At 45.7% G+C, this 19,151-nt stretch overlaps 3 protein-coding genes across 3 annotated transcripts; all 3 read right to left on the bottom strand.

Moving 5' to 3' along the window:
- Nucleotides 1-25: 25 nt before the first annotated feature.
- On the bottom strand, nucleotides 26-2,281 carry RhiXN_06028 (NADH dehydrogenase; the record flags this gene model as incomplete). Its single annotated transcript, XM_043325844.1, has 11 exons — nucleotides 26-44; nucleotides 103-224; nucleotides 277-561; nucleotides 618-845; nucleotides 896-986; nucleotides 1,042-1,103; nucleotides 1,161-1,285; nucleotides 1,343-1,541; nucleotides 1,601-1,789; nucleotides 1,845-2,209; nucleotides 2,263-2,281. The coding sequence occupies 11 exons, from the start codon at nucleotides 2,279-2,281 to the stop codon at nucleotides 26-28; spliced, it is 1,704 nt and encodes a 567-aa protein (XP_043181276.1).
- Nucleotides 2,282-4,662: 2,381 nt separating this feature from the next.
- RhiXN_06027 (cytochrome P450 family protein) lies at nucleotides 4,663-15,534 on the bottom strand (the record flags this gene model as incomplete). Its single annotated transcript, XM_043325843.1, has 47 exons — nucleotides 4,663-4,810; nucleotides 4,862-4,894; nucleotides 4,950-5,016; nucleotides 5,077-5,245; nucleotides 5,290-5,323; nucleotides 5,376-5,554; nucleotides 5,611-5,640; nucleotides 5,851-5,876; nucleotides 5,936-5,979; nucleotides 6,035-6,126; nucleotides 6,181-6,247; nucleotides 6,300-6,441; nucleotides 6,559-6,634; nucleotides 7,507-7,574; nucleotides 7,628-7,656; nucleotides 7,710-7,742; nucleotides 7,800-8,036; nucleotides 8,096-8,293; nucleotides 8,351-8,383; nucleotides 8,437-8,503; nucleotides 8,557-8,804; nucleotides 8,861-9,039; nucleotides 9,099-9,128; nucleotides 9,166-9,185; nucleotides 9,241-9,280; nucleotides 9,331-9,356; nucleotides 9,413-9,456; nucleotides 9,512-9,603; nucleotides 9,665-9,762; nucleotides 9,818-9,927; nucleotides 10,103-10,136; nucleotides 10,188-10,303; nucleotides 12,165-12,401; nucleotides 12,462-12,659; nucleotides 12,713-12,745; nucleotides 12,803-12,869; nucleotides 12,930-13,118; nucleotides 13,167-13,177; nucleotides 13,234-13,412; nucleotides 13,477-13,506; nucleotides 13,710-13,735; nucleotides 13,789-13,832; nucleotides 13,890-13,981; nucleotides 14,035-14,132; nucleotides 14,189-14,332; nucleotides 15,210-15,405; nucleotides 15,466-15,534. 47 exons carry the CDS (start codon nucleotides 15,532-15,534, stop codon nucleotides 4,663-4,665), a joined length of 4,422 nt encoding a protein of 1,473 aa, XP_043181275.1.
- Nucleotides 15,535-15,696: 162 nt separating this feature from the next.
- RhiXN_06026 (Fungal Zn(2)-Cys(6) binuclear cluster domain) lies at nucleotides 15,697-17,562 on the bottom strand (the record flags this gene model as incomplete). Its single annotated transcript, XM_043325842.1, has 5 exons — nucleotides 15,697-16,176; nucleotides 16,238-16,536; nucleotides 16,585-17,368; nucleotides 17,430-17,448; nucleotides 17,510-17,562. 5 exons carry the CDS (start codon nucleotides 17,560-17,562, stop codon nucleotides 15,697-15,699), a joined length of 1,635 nt encoding a protein of 544 aa, XP_043181274.1.
- Nucleotides 17,563-19,151: the final 1,589 nt, after the last annotated feature.

The following is a 19,151-nucleotide window of genomic DNA, read 5'->3' as shown; positions in this document are numbered from 1 at the left end:
CCAGAGTCGTTACAAGAGATCCAATTTACTCTCGACTCACGTCACTGCTCCCAAGTCAGCAAAAAAGGCAATCGCAACAATGTGTGGTTTATTTGCACGTACCGTCCAAAGATTTTGACCTTTAACCAATCGTTGATGACCAAGAACCGGTTCCGGAGCGAGAACAAGTTCGAGAGATAGGCAGAGCGCCAGAAGAGGTATGTTGCGACACCGCCGCTCGCAAACTGTTCAACGGGGTTAGTCCAAGCGAGCACAGACAGATACGGAACCACGCACGTTTCCGTTCAAAAAGGGCAAATCCGCGATAGCCTTTTCGCTGCCGATGTACGCCAACGAACCCTGGTGCGAGTAATGGAACGGCCTGAGCTTGCTCGCCTTGTTAATCTGCTTCACGACGCTCTCGATCTGGCGCTCAGTCTCGTCGGTGTGGGGTCCAGCGCGCAGCTCGGCCAACCGCTTCTCGAGCTTGTCTTTCTTGGCAATCTGACCAAAGAGGCGCGCAAGATAAGTGCCTTCTTGAGAGGCGACTTGGGCGGTGGGTGCATAAGAGGTGGCTGTGCACTATTGTGTGCTTGGGGGGTGAATAAAATGAATAGGATTAAAGGGCAAAGGCTTACGTCTCCAACGGCAAATATACCATCAGCGCCCTTCATGCGCAAAAAGTCGTCGACGGTAATACCACGTTTGTTGGTTTGGTGTTCGGGGAAGTGCTCCATCAGCTTGCGGGTGATTGGGCGTCCGACGTTACCAGCAGCCCAGACGATAGCACCAAACGGAATCTCAACTCGCTCTCCAGCGGCATTTTGGACAAGGACAGACTTTTCTTTGATCTCCTTGACCATGGTCTATGCGGCGGTAATGAGTGATTGCAATAGCCGAGTCGGTACATGCATACCTTGGTCATGACGTCAATTTTGTTCTCCTTGAAAGTTGATTCGGTATATTTGATCAATTCCCGAGAGAACGTGGGCAACACGTTCGGCAACCTATCCCAGCTCCTAATTAGCCTCAATCAAGATCAGGAACTTGTATAATACTCACGCTTCGATCAAAGTGATCCGCAGACGAGGTGCTATGTCAGGGTACCAGTTCTCAAGATCCTCCTGGGAGTTTTGACGCGGATTAGTCATCGGTTTGGTTGATCGCTAGAGGGCATATACCTTCAAAAAGTCGTGCAACTCTCCACTGAGCTCCACGCCAGTAGGACCTCCGCCGACGACAACGCAGTGGAGCAAGCGGTCAATCTCTTCATCACTCTGATCCTTAAAAGCAGCAGACTCGATACCTTGAATAGGAAAGATCAGTGTTTTCATTCCAGGCTTTTGGTGCCTGGATAACTTACAATCCATGATGGTAGTCCTGAGCTTTTCGGCATCATGCAGTTCTTTCATGAAGCAGGCATTTTCTCGAACTCCCGGGATTCCGAAAGTCTGAGTCTCTGCGCCAACTGCATAGACCAAGTAGTCGTACGGGATAGTGGTCGAACTCACGCCACCCTTGACTGGTGAGAGGTCGGCAAATGTAACGGTCTTGTTCTTGGGCTATATTTGGAACCAGTGAGTAATTCGATAAATTTAATTCTAATATGACCCAGGCTTACGTCGACCTCTTGAGCTTCAGCCTCGTAGACATAAACACGTCGAGACTTGTGTCGAGTGATATAACGCGTCGGCTGGATGATACTGCGCGAGTCTAGGGTACCGATTGCAACCGAGGGGAGCAAGGGGGTAAAGAGGAAGTAGTTCCTGGGAGAAATCACGACGACATTGTAGTCTTCCGTGTCCAGGGACTAATACGGAGCTCAGACCTCATAATGATCGCAACGGCAAGCGAAGCAGACTGACCTTGAGCATGCTCGTAGCGCCCCATCCCGAACCCAGAACCACAATAGTCTTCTTTTCAGGATCAAAATCGTGCTGCTCGCCAGGATGACGATCCTTTTGTGTTATATAGATAAACACACCAGTGGTAGTTACTATTGTAAGTAGCGTAACGCGGCCTAGGGTCTGAAGAAATTGCCGCCAACGAGACAGAGGCTTGACAATCACGATAGGGGCAGCTTGGGTTGTTGATTCAGAGGCGGGAGGAGGAGGCGTGGGTGGGACCTGGGACGCAGGGGCTGAAAGCGTGCGCGTGAGGATTGGAGAATAGCCAATCCGTTTTGGAGCAAATGCAAGTCTGGGTACCTGATGTCGGGCAATGGCCGCAGCTATTGAAACACTCAATCTATACTGAATCTGATGAAAGAGCGGTATCCCCTACCTATAGGTATGTGCATCATCTTAGGGGGAGTAAAAAAAAAAGTAAAGCTGAAACTGGGAGTTTAAGACTGGTTCAGGAAGAATCGAGCGAGTCAGTGTCTCGGGGTTATCAGGCGTGTGATAACGGCCGGTTTATTCCGTGCCACTCTCACCTGCGTGAAATGCGCTCGTTCAATTCGGACGCCGGCCAAGTCTCCGCGGGTTTGTCGCCTGCCCTCTAGGCGTGTCCAACGAGTCGTAGTTGTCCGTTGGATAAGAAAATAAATTCGTGCGAAAAACGGATGCAAATCTCGCGTCGCTCATCCAGGGTCCCATGATGATGTCATGTCCCCTTGGCCCGTTTATGGGACCTCCACCACGGGCGCTAAGCGACCAAGAAACTCTCGAAGTTGGTGGCCGTGCTCTCCCTGGAGTTCTCCTGTCCCTGTGGTTTGACTAAGCATGTTTGTGGTGGATAGTCATACGGCCGAGATTAAGACTTGCGAGCAGCACAAATCGAGGATGGACGACTTTTGTCTCCGAACCGTCCGGACCGAAACACAGAAACCAGAATTTTTTCCTATCGCTTGCATACAGCCAAGCCATCCCCCACAAAAATCCCACGATTCGACAGCCAATCATGGTGGGGAATGAAAGCTCTGTTGGGAACAAGTTGGGAATTATGTCAAGTTTTCGGCGACACGCGGAGCTCGGAGTCGCTGTTGCCAATGGCCTGTCGACAAGAATTTCCAAGCACGAAACATGGTACCGTTGGGATACCCAGGGGAAGAATGACATGCTTTAGCCGTGTAAAGTGAGTCCTAAATGGCAAATAAGGTAGGTGTGTCGAGCATCTGCTGATGTTGGTGATCACAAGTAAGCCCAAAGCACAAGGGTTTATGACTAGCTTAAGTAACGCCAGCTGCGCTGTATAAAAAGCCGCCACAATTACAGACTAAAATCGAACCAGGCGAGTCGTGAGCCGTTTGACTCCTACTCTCAAGCTGATTTTATAGTTCGTTTGCCGCACAATCCAGGCGTACTCAGCCGATGCTCGGACCGTCGGGCCGGGAAATCTAGATGCATATATTCATAAAGTTATCGCAAAAGCTGTCAGTTTATGTTATCGCTCTCAGAGACTCATACCGGAGCGGCTTCAAGATATAATTTTGGCACACATACACGAGGTCATCGGTGCCATCCTTGAGGCACGGCGCCCGACTAATAGCAGTTTTTGTAACATATCTCTAATCGGCGAGTCCAAAAGAGTAGGAGATACCCAGGACACCTTCCAATTCCCCTGGTGGCGACCCACTTAGCGGTACATTTTCTCGGATATTACCCTCTCAAGCTCCTTTTTTAGGCTCGTTCCTGTCTCATGTTTGCAGTAGCATTTTGGTCAGCAATTTGTTGCAGATAGAATAATATCTCGGTCAGCGAGTTTTAGTCGGAGTTCAACATCCTGGACATATATCTTTTACAATTCACTAAGAGCATTTGATTCTGCAAGTCATGCTTCCCGTACGCATTCAGGTAAGATTGGCTACCACTCGGAGTCCAGAGAGTAATGGTTGTCAAGGAAGGAGTTAAATGTAACCGAACTCCGATAATCCTTGAAAAAGGCTCATTGACAGAGCTGAGTGACCTTTAGAGTTAGCTTTGGAACCCGCTTCGGATTGTTGATATCCTTCTTGGAGTACGGGAATTGAATATTGAAAGTCTTCGGAACGACAGTGTTGGATCAAGTAATCAAAAATTCATGAAATGTGCCTTTCTCACCTCCCAATTATGCACTTCTTGAGATGGTTCAAACTTGAAATTATTGATCAGCTCGGCGATCACTGCCTCTAATATCGACGTGAGCAAGGGTCAAGGATAGGAGTACAACTTTCAACTCAACTGATCTCCATTATAGCGAATTTGAATCCGCTGTGTGCGGTTTCGATTAGCTCTTGTGTGTCGATTATAAAGTAATGACCTACATGCACGCCTGAGAGCCTGCGCTAAACGTCATCCTTGTGACCAGAATTAGTTAATCAATCCAAGGTGGGATGTAAGATAGAGTCTTACATTGATGAATAAACACCTGGTAAATGAGCTTCGGATTGAGCGACTTCATCAATCTTGCTTCCGATCCACCTTTCTGGTAAGTATTCCTTTGCACGCTCCCCCCAGATTCTTTCGTATCTATTCGGGGCAGAGATACTTATAAATACCCTGGTTCCTTTTTTCATCGGAATGCTAGTCAATTTGCCAGATGGCGTGTCGATTGGGTACCGAAGGGGAAGGACTATATCTTCTCCGCAACTTGAAATTGAGAGATATACCTAAGCATACTCGACTAGCGTATAGACGAACGAGTGGTCTACTTACACCCTATTAATAAGCGCAACCGGTGCATGAAGCCTGAGTGTCTCGCGCACTACACCGTCAAGGTACGGTAATTCAAGGAGGCTATCGTAATGGTGTCGTTTGAATTCTTCGCAAAGTACTCTCTGATTTCTTCCCTCAACTTCACTTGGGCTCGGGGCTGTTGCGCAAGCACGTCGAGGATACGGGCTACAGCCGTGCTGTAAAACAAAATTAAAGAAAAGAAAGAAAGACCAACAAGAAACCATCACCTTGTAGTCTCGTGGCCAGCAAACACAAAGGTGCTTAGTCATAGTGTCATTATATATGTACCCGAAATGCTTGACAGGAAATGCTTACTTCATGTGCCCAACCATTTCTTGCCGACTGACATGAGACTCCGATCCTTCCGCTTCATTCGCTTTCACTTTACGAGGTCAGTGATGAGCGAAACGAATTAAATGTAAGAGAATACGAGTAGACTTACTCAACAGGGTCATGATATCCCGTCCGCGACCAGCCTGACTCGACAAATCCTCGCCAGACGAAATAAGTCCTTGACGGGTTCGTATGACTTCCTCTGCTTGCTCGTTTTGGATCCTCACAGCATGTAGCAATTGTTGAATGTTATTGTGAGGGATGTGTTTAGTATCCAACTGCGAAATGAAGGTGTTCCCATGCGATATACATAGGGAAGCACTTTCATGAAGGGGCCCATCTTGCTAAGAACCTGCCTGTGCGAATGTTTCCATCAGTAATAAAGTCGCTCCTATATACCGAGCTTACATGACGCTCTTGATAGCGATATTATACTCATTACGTTCACCAGTGAAAGAACTGAACGAGTACCCAAGTCCGGCTTCTCCAACAAGTTCCAATGCAGCAGCTGTGGCCCAAGGGAAAACATCGAGCTCTTTTGTGGAGCTTTTGGATTCATTTAGGTCTTTCATGATTCCGTTAGAGGTCTGACAGATAATCCAGGTTAACCACGAGCGCTTTGACAGTAGTCGGAAATACGCACTTGTTTGGCGATATCCATAAAGATCGGCATCTAGTAAATTTCAGTGGTAAACAATACGAGTACTTCGATAGTTACCCCAAACACCCACCACTATCGAACACAATCTTATTGGGTGTTATTGCTGGTTGTATGAAGGGATGACTCACGCTCAAGTAGAAATTTCATAGTGAATACTGGGTTAAGAAGCTTGGAGAATGGTCGATTATAAGCCCAACAGACATGATATTATACTGTATTAACCTTTCGATGGGTCCGATGTTCATCACCTTACTATGTGGGTCAGTACCTTGACTTGATATATGGCGGGTTCGTCAGCGTGTCTCACCGCTTTGTGCGAACAAACCACCTCCAAAAATCGAACGAAGTAGACTACACCAGAAACGAACTTCAGTTCCAAACATGAACCAATAGTCGAAAAGCTCACAGTCGACCACCAGCCGTACGTTCAAATTTAGCACGGTCCTTGACCAAAATGTGATATATGATTGACGGATCTGCCGTGAATATAAACTCTTCCTATATTGAATGAAAGTTGCGGGTTATGTGTTTAAATGTAGCACGAATACGTACCCCAAATCCACTATAAAGTTTGAGTGTTGGACCGTATTTTTCAACAACCTCGTCTTGAAATGCAATGCTATTGGGACCCATGAGGCTTGAAAAATGACCTTTTACACGACTCAGCCCACTGAGTATTACTGATTACGATATGGCAAGGAAAACCTTTAATCCATCCAGTAGCTGGTGGGCCCGGAAGCTGAATCAAAAGCCTACGCCAACGCGAGACCGTGCGAACAATGAACCCTACAATCACAAACCATGAAAGCCAAACTATGAGATCAGAAAGGTGTGGGTTAGAAAATGTGCCTAGAAGATATGCCATGATCACTCTGTTCTGTACCAAGTTACACCCGGCTTTTATGTATCCCTTCAGTCACGGTTGCTTACCAGCCTGCCCTTTAGTCAAAGTATGAGCAGGTGCTTCGCGTTCCAGTAGAATGAAGTACCGGTCTCCGGAATAACCCTAAAGAATTCAAGAAGTGCTAGATTAATGGCATTTTAGGAACACAGTGGGAATACTCGGTGGGAAAACTCTAAGCTTTTGACTTTCAGTTCGGAAACACGTGCACTTGCACATGATAAATGAGATTTAGATGCACGAGAAGGGAGAGAATTTGAAGCTACCATAATCTGGGAACTTAGCAAACATTGCGCATTTCTACATCATAACGCAGCCGTTGGGTGTCAATACAAGGAAAACAATAAAAGAACTTGGGGTACAGCAAGGGCATTCTAACACAGTATGCCAATAGAAGTACTTTTGTGAGCGGCCCTACAGGAAGGCATCTGGTGAGAATATACACAGATATACAAATGAGAAAGAAACCAATCAAACTATACATGCGTACGTCCAGATTAAGGTACTGGGCCAACATCTCAACACGAGGCTTCTCCGCCCAATTTCAGCTTCCAATTGGACAACATTTTTGCACATGAAATCGTATGATTGATGTTACGCGCATATCCAACAACAGTCTTGGAATAAATAAATAAAAATAGGACTCAAACTAAACAGGCTAGCCGGTCTACTCATTGTCCAGAGTACTTGCGTGTTTGTGTTTACTAAACAATTCACAGTCCTGTCTATATAAAGTACTGAGAAACATTAACGACACAGAATCTCGATACCTGTGACCGCTGGCCGAGGTCCAACCATAGCCGAGCGTCAACAGTACGCACAGAAGGCTCAAAGCTGGGTCACTTTCAAATGTAGCTTTGGAACTCGAGTCAGATTGTCGATGTCCTTCTTGAAGTATGGGAACTGGATGCCGAACGACTTTCAAGTAACAATGTTGAGTAAACCAGTGAGGGAATTACGAAAGGGATCTTTCTTACCTCCCAGTCATGCTCTTCTTGAGACGGCTCAAACTTGAAGTCCTTGATGAGCTCAGCAATCATCACCTCTAACATTGGAGTCTGTAAGCACCAATTGAAAACTAATAGATGTTCACTCAACTAATCTCCATGATGGCAAATTTGAATCCGCTGTGTGTAATAATTATTAGCTCCCACCCAAGAAGTATAAATCAATTATTTACATGCACGCATGGGAACCCGCGCCAAATGTCATCCTTGCGATAAGGCATCAGTCAACTATCTAAAATCAATAAACCCAATTATGAACTTACATGGATGAATAAACGCCCGGCAGATGAACTCCAGGCTGCGTGACCTCCTCAATCTTGCTTTCGATCCACCTTTCTGGCAAGTATTCCTTTGCACGCTCTCCCCAGATTCTTTCATATCGATTCGAAGCAGAAATCGTCGCAAATACTCTTGTACCCTTCTTGATTGGGATGCTAGTCAGTTTACCAGCAGGCGTCTCGATTGGATAGTGAAGTGGAAGGACTATATCTTCTTCACAGCTAAATGAATATATATCTAAGTATACTTGGGTAGTACCAATACTAAGTACCGTACTTACATTCTATTAAGGAGTGTGACTGGACCGTGAAGCCTAAGTGTCTCGCGCACTACGCCATCGAGATAGGGTAACTCAAGGAGGCCATCATAATTAGTATCGCTTAGGTTTTTCTCGAAATATTTCCTAATCTCTTCTCTCAGCTCCACTTGAACTCGGGGTTTTTGTGCAAGTATGTCAAGAATACGGGCTACAGCAGTACTGCAAATTAAAAGTAAGGGAATTAAAAAAAGAAAAATTGATAGGGCAACCGTTTACCTTGTAGTTTCATGCCCAGCAAATACAAAGGTACTTAGTGATGTTAGGACACGGTTACTTAGTATGACATCGTGAAGCATGCTCACTTCATATGCCCAACCATTTCTTGTCGACTAACATGGTGTTGTGACCCTGTTGCTTCATTTGCTTTCACTTCCGGGCGAAGGGTCAACCAAAAACAATGAAGAGAAGGTAAACCGGCATACTTAACAAGGTCATGATATCCCGCCCGCGACCAGCCTGACTCGACAAATCCTCGCCAGACGAAATAAGTCCTTGACGGGTTCGTATGACTTCCTCTGCTTGCTCGTTTTGGATCCTCACAGCATGTAGCAATTGTTGAATGTTATTGTGAGGGATGTGTTTTAGTATCCAACTGCGAAATGAAGGTGTTCCCATGCGATATACATAGGGAAGCACTTTCATGAAGGGGCCCATCTTGCTAAAAACCTGCCTGTATGCGTATGCTTCCATCAGTACAACAAGGTCCTTCCTGTATACCAAACTTACATGACGCTCTTGATAGCAATATTATATTCGTTACGCTCGCCGGTGAAAGAACTGAACGAATACCCAAGTCCAGCTTCCCCAACCAGCTCAAGTGCAGCAACTGTTGCCCAAGGGAAGACGTCAACTTCATTTGAAGGACCCTTAAACGAAGCGATATCTTTCTTTATTCCCTCGGAAGTCTTGCGTAGAGCTTAGTTAAATACCAAACTCATTCTCAAGCTTTGATAAATACGCATACCTGCTTAGCAATATCCATAAAGATTGGCATCTGCCGACATGTTAAAAGTCCATGTTGCCAGTGTCACGTTATCAAAAGCATTTACCACTGGCAAATAAGAACATGTCAGGTATTGCTGTCCACTGAATGAGTTTGTACCCACGTTCTCGTAAGAATCTCATCGTGAACACCGGGTTGAGAAGCTGGGATTGTCATTAGCCACGAGTCCTATTACATCCGACCTTACACTAACCTTTCGATGAACTCGATGCTCATCGCCTTAGTGTCAGTATTAGCATCATATCAATAGCAGAGTTGGCTGGAGTGGCCTTTACCGCTTTGTGCCAACAGACCGCCTCCAAATACTGAGCGAATGAGCCTACAACAGTAATATACTTTAGTTCCAAGTATGACTAGACGGCTGGCAAACTTACAGTTGCGCGCCAGCCGGCCGTTTGAATGCGGCTCGCTCCTTAACCAAAACATGATGCATAATTGATGGATCTGCTGTGAATATGAGCTCTTCCTATAGAGAATAGAAGTCATCAGTCGTGTTTTTTGATAAAACACGAATCCTAAATACATACCCCAAATCCTCCATAAAGCTTGAGTGTTGGACCGTACTGTGCAATCATCTCATCCTGAAACTCAACGCTACGGGGACCTATGAGATCTGAGAAATGACCTTTTACGGACTCGGCATTCAGTGTTTCAACCCATTGTAACACGGAGGAGCGCACCTTTAATCCACCCAGTAGGTGGTGGGCCTGGGAGCTGAACCAAAAGCTTGCGACGACGAGAGACGATATGTGTGATGAGTACAATGATCACGAATGAGACAAGCCAAATGCTACAAGAAGAAAGAGAGGTAGAAATCTTGTCTGGAATATAAGTCATGTTTGCTTGCTTGCTCTAGATCAAGCGATATTCAGCTGTTTATATATCCTTTCGATGAGAATTCATTACTAGCCAGGTCATTAGTCAAAATACCAATCGAAGCTTCAGAACCCAACAAAGTGACGTACCGGCCCCCGACGATCCCTGAAGAACATAAGAAGCCTGGGAGGATGTCGGGAATACTAAAAGAACCCTCTTAGTGGGAAAACATACAGGTTCTCGCATTTTCTGCTACAAAGATGTAGATGAACTCGAGATACACAACAGGGCTGTAATCAATATTCCGTTGATTTGCTTGTGAAGCCAGTGTGATACCAATGTCCTTCGCTCTGAAAGTGCGCACGGGGATCGTAGTATATGCATTACACGATGGTAAAGAATAATACCACTGTATCAAGTAATATAATCCGGATGAATGACAAGCCAGTTTCTCAGTCAAAGAAGGATGCATTCACTACACGAGTGTCATAGGTATGATTCCGGCCTCCGAGAATCAGGGGCTACCGAAGCTTTAAATACAAATGGCTGAGGTAAACCACGACTTGGTTCATCTCTCTTGATCCTTTTGGTCTTGCATGCGAAACCTTAAGTTCCATGGCTATTTGCAGGCCGTGTCAGCTGTGCCGCTGGCAAATATAGAAGAAAGGGCAGCTCCGCCTGAAGAGTAACTGAAGGGATGCGTTTGGAGTAAAGGGATGGGTAATCGATTCCGGCATCTGTCCCATGCGATTATTGATAAACACAACAAAAATGTCTAATCTACATCAATTCATACTGCATATTGGAGACTATCCATGCGGCTATTGTGGACTTAGTGATGGACAGTGTACGATCAGCCGAACGAAGCTTGGTAACCAATGGGAGGCATCTTCAAGCTGTCAGTATCATCAAAGGATATCAATTTGCCTAACTGCCCAGTCAAGCAAAAGTAATTCAAGCTCAAACTGCCCAATTATATGCAAACTATATCAAAAACTCTCTGACAATTTTACTTCCAATCGGATGATTTTCTGGCCGTACACCATAGATCAACATATCAAATAGTCTGATCCTGACGAAGTTGAAAGACTCCCCCACAAATTCGTCGGGAAATTCGGTATCACAGACAATGAATTGGTGAACCTGAAACTGAAGCCTCCAGTAGATGTAAAGCTACCATCTGGGCCCGATGTGAAAACAACGGGCCAGAAGCGGGAGCACGACGATGACGCGGACTCCAAACCTCTTGATAAGTGGCCTTGCAAGAATTCATCTGAAAATCGTGAATATATTACATAGTTATACATATGTATTTACAGCCCATTCCTTGAACATTCATAGCGACGGAGGCGTTTCTATCGGAGCGCTTCACTTCCGATATCCGACATGCTTCTTCCGAGCGCTGGGTAAGGAGCGCTTAGCGAGAAGGACACCATTTTAAATGGGCCCCCGTGGTCGGAAATATTCTTGAGACCCCCTTGGGTAGAGGCGTTGACCGTTGAGAAAGGCGCCTCGTTTGTTGTGCCATTTTTGAAATTCTGTAGGGACATTTTCAAATGGGCCAAATATACCCTAACCCAACGCGTCTAACAGAAATAGGATTGTACAAGCTTGATGCCTAATACACTGTACTGTAGAAACAGAACATGTACAGCCCAAGCAGATTACGTCTGTCAGTGTCATTCAAATTGCTTTCAAGGTATGGTTTTTTAGAACCCGCATTTACTGCCCATCCAGCCCTGGAAGCCAAACCCCAACAGCCCACCCATGACCAGAAAGCTCAGAGCTGGATGACTTTTAGAGGTAGCTTTGGCGTTCGCATAAGATTGTTTGTGTCCCTTTTTGAGTATGGAAGTTGAAAATTGAAGGTCTTTCCAACGCAGAGTTAACCGGTGAAAGCGTTCATAGAAAGGGACTTTCTTACTTCCCAGGTATGCTTTTCTTGAGCTGGCTCAAACTCAAAGTCCCTTACAAGTTCAGCGATCATCACCTCTAAAATTGAAGTGCGTAAGCACCAAGTGCAAACCAGTATGTGTCTACTCAACTGATTTCCATGATGGCAAACTTGAATCCTCTGTTTATGATTTTGATTAGTTCTTGTTCACTTGGTATAGATCAACTACTTGCATGCATGAACGGGAACCTGCACCAAACGTCATCCTTAAATTATCGTTGGTCAGCCATTTATATAAAGCCAATTCAAAGGCTCACGTGGATGAATAAATTCCTGGTAGACGAGCTCCAGGTTTCAGAATATCCTCAATCTTGCTTCCAATCCACCTTTCAGGAAAGTACTCATGTGCACGCTCACCCCAAATTCTTTTGTATTTGTTCGAAGCAGAAACGCCTATAAGTATTCCAGTACCCTTCTTGATTGGGATACTGGTCAACGTGCCAGAAGGTGTCCTGACTTCGTACTTGAGCGGAAGGACTGTATCTTCTTCGCATCTTAAAGTATATATCTAAGTATACTCAAACAATACTATAGATACCAAACATCACACTTACATTCTATTAAGGAACGGGGCTGGCCCATGCAGCCTAAGCGTCTCTCGCACAACGCCGTCAAGATAGGGTAACTCAAGGAGGTCATCATAGTGACTATCATTTGAATTCTTCTCGAAGTATTCTTTGATCTCCTCCCTCAACTTCACTTGAACTCGAGGTTTTTGTGCAAGTATATCAAGAATATGAGCCACAGCTGTACTAAAACATAGAGGTAAAGACAATAAAGCAAATTTAATGGAGCAACCATTTACCTTGTAGTTTCGTGACCGGCAAATACAAAGGTACTAGTGAATATCAACATACAGCTACTTAGTTTAGCACTATGCATGAGGCGCACTCACTTCATGTGTCCAACCATATCTTGTTGGCTAACATGAAACTTTGATCCCGTCGTTTCATTTGCCTTCACTTCCAGGGGACAAGGTTGGATTCAATCACCGGATATGAGGAGAACAGAAACCAACTTACTCAATAGGGTCATGATATCCCGACCACGACCAGCTTGAGTCAATAAGTCGTCACCAGACGCAATAAGCGCTTGGCGTTTGCGGATTACTTCCTCTGCTTGCTGATTCTGAATTTCTACGGCATGTTGTAATTGTTGAATATCATGGTGTGGAATATGCTTCAGTACCCAACGGCGAAGGGAAGATGTTCCTATACGGTATAGATAGGGAAGTACTTTAACGAATGGTCCCATCTTACTATGAACCTGCCTGTATACAAGTGTTCCTGTTAGTAGATAAAATCGTTTTCTTGTTGTGAAACATACATCACGCTTTTGATCGCGGTATGATATTCATTTCGCTCGCCAGTGAAAGAGCTAAATGAATATCCCAGTCCAGCCTCTCCGACTAGCTCAAGTGCAGCAAGCGTTGCCCAAGGGAAGATGTCGATTTCTTTTGAAAGATTCTTCGATGAAGCAATATCTTTTTTTATTCCCTCGCAAGTCTTGCGAATATGGAGTCCTCCATTAGGGCGTGGACCACTTTTTGGTGGTTTTGAATACACTTACTTGTTTAGCAATGCCCATAAAAATTGGCATCTGGTGGTATGTTAGCAGACCATGTTACTAATGCTAGGTTATCAAAATTATTTACTACTGATAAATACGAATATGTTAATTAGAACTATCCCTAACATGAATTCGTGGCTCACATTCACGTAGGAACTTCATAGTAAACACCGGGTTTAGAAGCTGGGAATACTGTTACCCAAAAGTCCCAGTAAATCCAGGAGGGTGCTAACCTTTCGATGAGCCCGATGCTCGTCACCTTGTTCATAGTATCAGCATTTATGGCTATTCAATTGATTTTGTTGATCTTACCGCTTTTTGCTAACAAACCACCACCAAACACCGAACGAAGAAGTCTGTAACAACAACGGAATTTAGTCTCAGATAGAAAACTAGATCATTAGGGAATTCACAGTCGAGAGGCAACGGGCCGATCGAATTTGGCTCGTTCTTTAACCAACACATGATGTATGAGCAAAGGATCCACCGTGAATATGAGCTCCTCCTATAGGGGTAGAAGCTGTAAGCCGTGTGTTCCAACGTATCACAAACACCTACCCCAAATCCACCGTAAAGTCGGAGAGTCGGACCATACTCTGCAACCATCTCGTCCTGAAACTCAACACCACGGGAGCCTAAGAGACTCGAGAAATGACCTTTCACAAAAACCATTTTACTCTATTTCAACTCGCTGTAATGCGGGTGCGCTCACCTCGAACCCATGCCGTATTTGGTGGACCCGGGAGCTGAATGAAAAGCCGGCGACGACGAGAGACAATATGAACGACAAGTCCAATAATCACAAGGGAGGCCGGCCAAAGAGTGTAAGGAGAAAAGAATAGTACAAAGATCTTATCTGTCAAATAAGCCATATGCGTGATCGTTTGCCTCTGGGTGGGGAGACAACTCGTCCCTTATATACTCTGCGATGAACACCGATTACTACTCGAACCATTGGTTAATGTATAAGCAGAAGCTTCAGAACCCAAGGCAATGGTGTGCCGGCCTCCGAACATCCTTTCGGACATAAGAAGCTCGGCAGCCAGTAAGGAATACGACAAGAATACCGCTCGGAAGGTAAAGTAGAGACATTCACGTTTTCTGTCACAACCCATGGGGGGTTTCAAATACATCATGGACGCCATATATGAGTTGTTGCAATCAAGGCCCCCTTTGGCCACTCGTAAAGTTTGCACGATACTGGTACTCTATGCTTCAAAGGTCCCAGTAGGCGTCATATGCGGTTCGTACTGCCACAAGGAAACTATCACTGTGTGAATTAACGTAATCCAGATAAATGACGGGCTGGTTTCCGTATTTAGAGCATATAGTCAGGTTACTACCAAGCGCTATAGATGTTATCGTCGCCTGCAATATCCAGAGATGCCGAGAGTTTAACTATACACAGTTTAGGTTAGACAAAGCTTTGTTCATCTTCCTTCGCCTTCCTGATTCTAGCGTAAAAGTTCCATAGCTCTTTTCTAGGTGTGCCGATAACGGGAGATCTTGAAGGAAGGCAGCCCGGTCTCAAGAGCACTTGAGGAGATGCATTTGATTGAAGGGATGAATAATTGATTCCAGCATCTGTCCATGCGATTATTGATAAACATAACAAATATGCCTAATCTACATCAATGCCTACTGCAAAACAGCCAAAACACAAATTTGGTATCCACTGCTCCAAATACAAGCCTCACATCCGCCTAGAGTGAAACACGTATTCATTCAGATACCAACAACCCGTTTATACGATATGCTAAAGTCTGCCCAGATAGCAGGCCGACCCTCAAGGTCCGTTCGCGCCCAGATGTCTTGGAGAACATGAACGCCCCCGTTCCCAACGATCCCAGGAACTGAACACTCTCGAACGGCAAGAATCCGCTGTTTGAATGTTTCGCGATCTTTCTCGTTCCTAGCAGCTACGCCGCACTGAATAAGTCGAGTCAGGCAAACCAGCCGAGGCCCACCTTCCTAAAAGAGAAGGCTTACCGCAAGCATGGGGATAAACAAAAACGCGTCCGGGTTTCGTGCAGGTTTTGTTTCACGGATTAGCCGCATGAAGATAGAAAACGCTTTGTCGACTCGAGGATCCGCAGCACTGGCCCCACATAATGCCTGCGATAATTGAAATGACGCTGGTACCACCAGGAACGCAAATGAAGAGAATACACATACCATATATAGGAATATATACAACCTGACGCCAGCATTCCTGGACGACTAGCCGCCGGATTCTAAAAACGGGATCCGAATCCGTCGCAGTATGCAAGTTTTGCCCAACCCGCTCGTTTTTGATCTGCTCTTCCACTCGAAGACAATATCCGAGTCGACCTCTCCCTCATAGTAGTCTTCTCGTAGTCCGTTGATCCATGCAAACAGCAATATGAATCGATCCGGAATACCGTATAGCCATTCGAGGCCAAAGTCCGCGGTATAGTCCTGTTTGATCATACGTTCGCGCACCTCGGCCGTATAGGAAACGTCGTATCTAAACAGCTGCGGCCGGTTGGTCACGACACTGAGCCCAACGTCCATGACCGCGAAATAGCGGCGATAAAGCCCAGGCTCTATAAGCATTCGGGGAAGATTGACTAGTTGTTCAGGGGGCTCGGGACATGCGCGTCGGAATACAGGGGCAACGGCTTGTAAAAGCTCCAAAACAATCGGAAGGGAGCTCGTGTAAAAGTGGACCGAGACAACCTAGTGAGAGATGATGTAAGCCAACAATGTTAGTCGGTCTCCAAGGGGAGCATAACGTTACCTCCAGAATGTTCTCGAGCATCTGCAGCGCAGCTGACATATCCCTCTCTCGTTGAGTACTGGGGGATCGTGATTTGAAAAGGGAAAGGTCTTGGTGGACCTCGGTACGCAACACGGTAAGAAGAGAAGCTCCTCTAGCATTTAGATCCACTGTACTTCCGAGCATTCTAAAGGCGTTGGCAACAAGAATAACCCGGGTTCGTGTGGGCTGAGAGCTTGTAACCTGCCTTATGATATCTTGTTTTGCTTGTGACGCTATCCGTAGTGGATCATACACCGTCGAAGCGAACCATCGAGCGTCTTTGTCGCCGGTCAATCTCACGACCAGAGTGATTTGTAATTACTCACAGCTTTGCAGCACAAATGCTAATGTGTTACTCTCGGCGTTACGAGACAGAGTTGGAACGATACACAGATTCCGTTCAATCCCTTCCAGGTCGTGTTCCTCCCGGTCTTCGTTAACCAGAGGATCGGGATCCAGATCACTTTCAGGAGATGGCAATCCAGCGCCTTGTGAATCACAGGACAAGTTTTCAAATGCTGACAATACCAGGCTGTCCTCAGGTCGAGCGAGACTCAAGAGTGCTTGGAACAGACTGGCTTGGCCGGCGGTCATAGACGCAGTGGATATATCCGACGGCGGTCTGCTTGCTCGCGATTGACTAGAACTACCATAGGGCGTGCTAGAATCAGAGTTTGGTGATAAAACAAGCGCTAGCTGATCGGCAACCTGTTCCGGGTGAGTGGGTATTTGATCAAGGGTTTGACCAGTACGTCGAGATCGAAACGACGAAGGCTGAACAAGTGTTGGATGCCAACTATCGTCGCGTGGAAGAGAAAAGTCAAGAAGGTGATCGGAGGGCGAGTGAACAAACGGAAAATATAATTCGTTTGCCGTGTTGGTATCGGTCTCTAGGTCTAAAAAGCAAGCCAAGGCAGTTGGTGGTGAAGGAGGAGATGGAGGGACAGCCGAATGAGGGATACGCTGTTGGCGGTCAAATGCCAGTGGCCCGGCCATCATAGGAGACTCGTATATAAACCGAGTTTTTATTCTTGATTTTGATTCATGAGGAGGGGCAACATAGCGGCATTCCAATCCAGACTTGGCGCAACGAAGACATGTGGGTTTGGACTTGGAGACATCGTGGTCAGTAAGGAGTTGTGTTTGAAATCGAGCAATCGGTACCGCTCACCTCGTCGCATTTCTTGCGGCTACAGAAATTGATAGGTCAATTGGCCTTGAAATATTATAACCCGAGGGAACAGGACGAACCGGCGTTTGCAAGCAAAACATCCAGATTTTGAACGGAGACTTGGTGCGCTCATTGTCTCTGTGGAGCTATGGCCTGTGATGGTTGTTTTGAGCAAGAACTGGGTTAACTTCCACTGCACTTGACATCACTCATGGATTCGGGATCAGAGTACCCGCTGGGAGTTTCCAAGAATCTCAATACCAATCGTGTGGATCCTTGCCTCAGCCCACGTAAACTTCACTACATAATCCAGTGGTCACCCAATAACCCAGCCTACCACAGCTAACAAAGACAAATCTATATCCTACGATTGTCAGACACCAGTGTCACGTGGCTTCTATGCACATCTAACAAAAATGTGTAGTTTAGCCCACACTCGCACAGTGAAGGACAAAGTCGCTCGGTCGGTGGTGGGGCAACATTGCAATTGGAAACCGAAGAGTAATCAAAGTTTGAAATTCGATAACCTCGACACAGCATCGAGCTCAAACCTTGTGGCACAGAGTGCTGACCCCTTTGATACACCAAAATCCGTACCCCTCTTTGATCGTCACTCACATATCTCCCGCAAGTTGAATAATAAAAAATCGACATAAATAGAGGCTATTAACACTTACCACACATATGATTTGAACACGAAGAGAGGCGAAAAAACAAGTCATCTGAGCATTGAGAGTGCATAGAAAAAACGATTTTGGGTTTTTTTTGGATGATCAGCAAGTCTCCGATTACTCAGGGTCAATAAGAAAACGATTTGAATCAAAATAAAAAGGAGACAGATTTCTGTACACATATAACACATCATATTGCTACTATCCAAATCCTTGTATCAGCCTATAGCTGTCTGTAAGACATTTTTGAGGACAAACATGGGTCGGGGTTGACTTTGAATCCGGTAGTGGCGCTATGTAAGTATAATAGAACTATTCCTGTTTTATCATTCTCTTCCACTAAGCTAAATGCCATGGGTCTTCAAAGGGGGATCTGAAATTTCCGTTCTTCACCAACACTCTTGAAGGGTAAATACAATGATATACTAGTATATGGGGCACCGGGATTGGCTATCTAACGCACTGGCCCCCGAACGGGCATAGTCTTCCATTTCTATCAGCAGTACGCTCTCCAGACGGTGCTGATACAACAGATGGCAGCACTCATATATGGGACTCCCAATTTAACCAGGGAGGCCGAGGCATCCTGTAGGTCACACCAATTCGATCAGATCCATTGCTTGCTCGCCCAATGGCCTATTTATTAATATTGCCGCTGATTCTGCGAATAACACAGTATGCATATGGGATGTACTCAGCGCACGCTTATTCATTGGCCCGCTCCAAGGGCAGACTGACACCGTCGAATCGGTGGTATTCTTGCCCAATGGAAATCCCCGCGTGGTCTCGGGGTCAGCTGACCAAACGATACGAATTGAGATATAAACCGTAACCACAAACCACTCCACTTACCGTTATGTCAAACGGGCCAGTCATATCGCTTGCATGTTCGGCTAAGGGCAGCCAAGTTGTTTCGGGATCCAGCGCCGGTAAAGTATGCAACTGACTCGGTCAATTTCGTCGCTTACTCACCTGATGCGAACTACATCGCTTCGGTTTCTAATGATCAAACTGTTCGATTCGGGGGGTGAATGATGGTTCCCCTTAAGTC

This window comes from Rhizoctonia solani, chromosome 6 (assembly GCF_016906535.1).
Source record: "Rhizoctonia solani chromosome 6, complete sequence".
NCBI lineage: Eukaryota > Fungi > Basidiomycota > Agaricomycetes > Cantharellales > Ceratobasidiaceae > Rhizoctonia > Rhizoctonia solani.
This window is presented reverse-complemented; position numbering and strand designations above follow the sequence as displayed.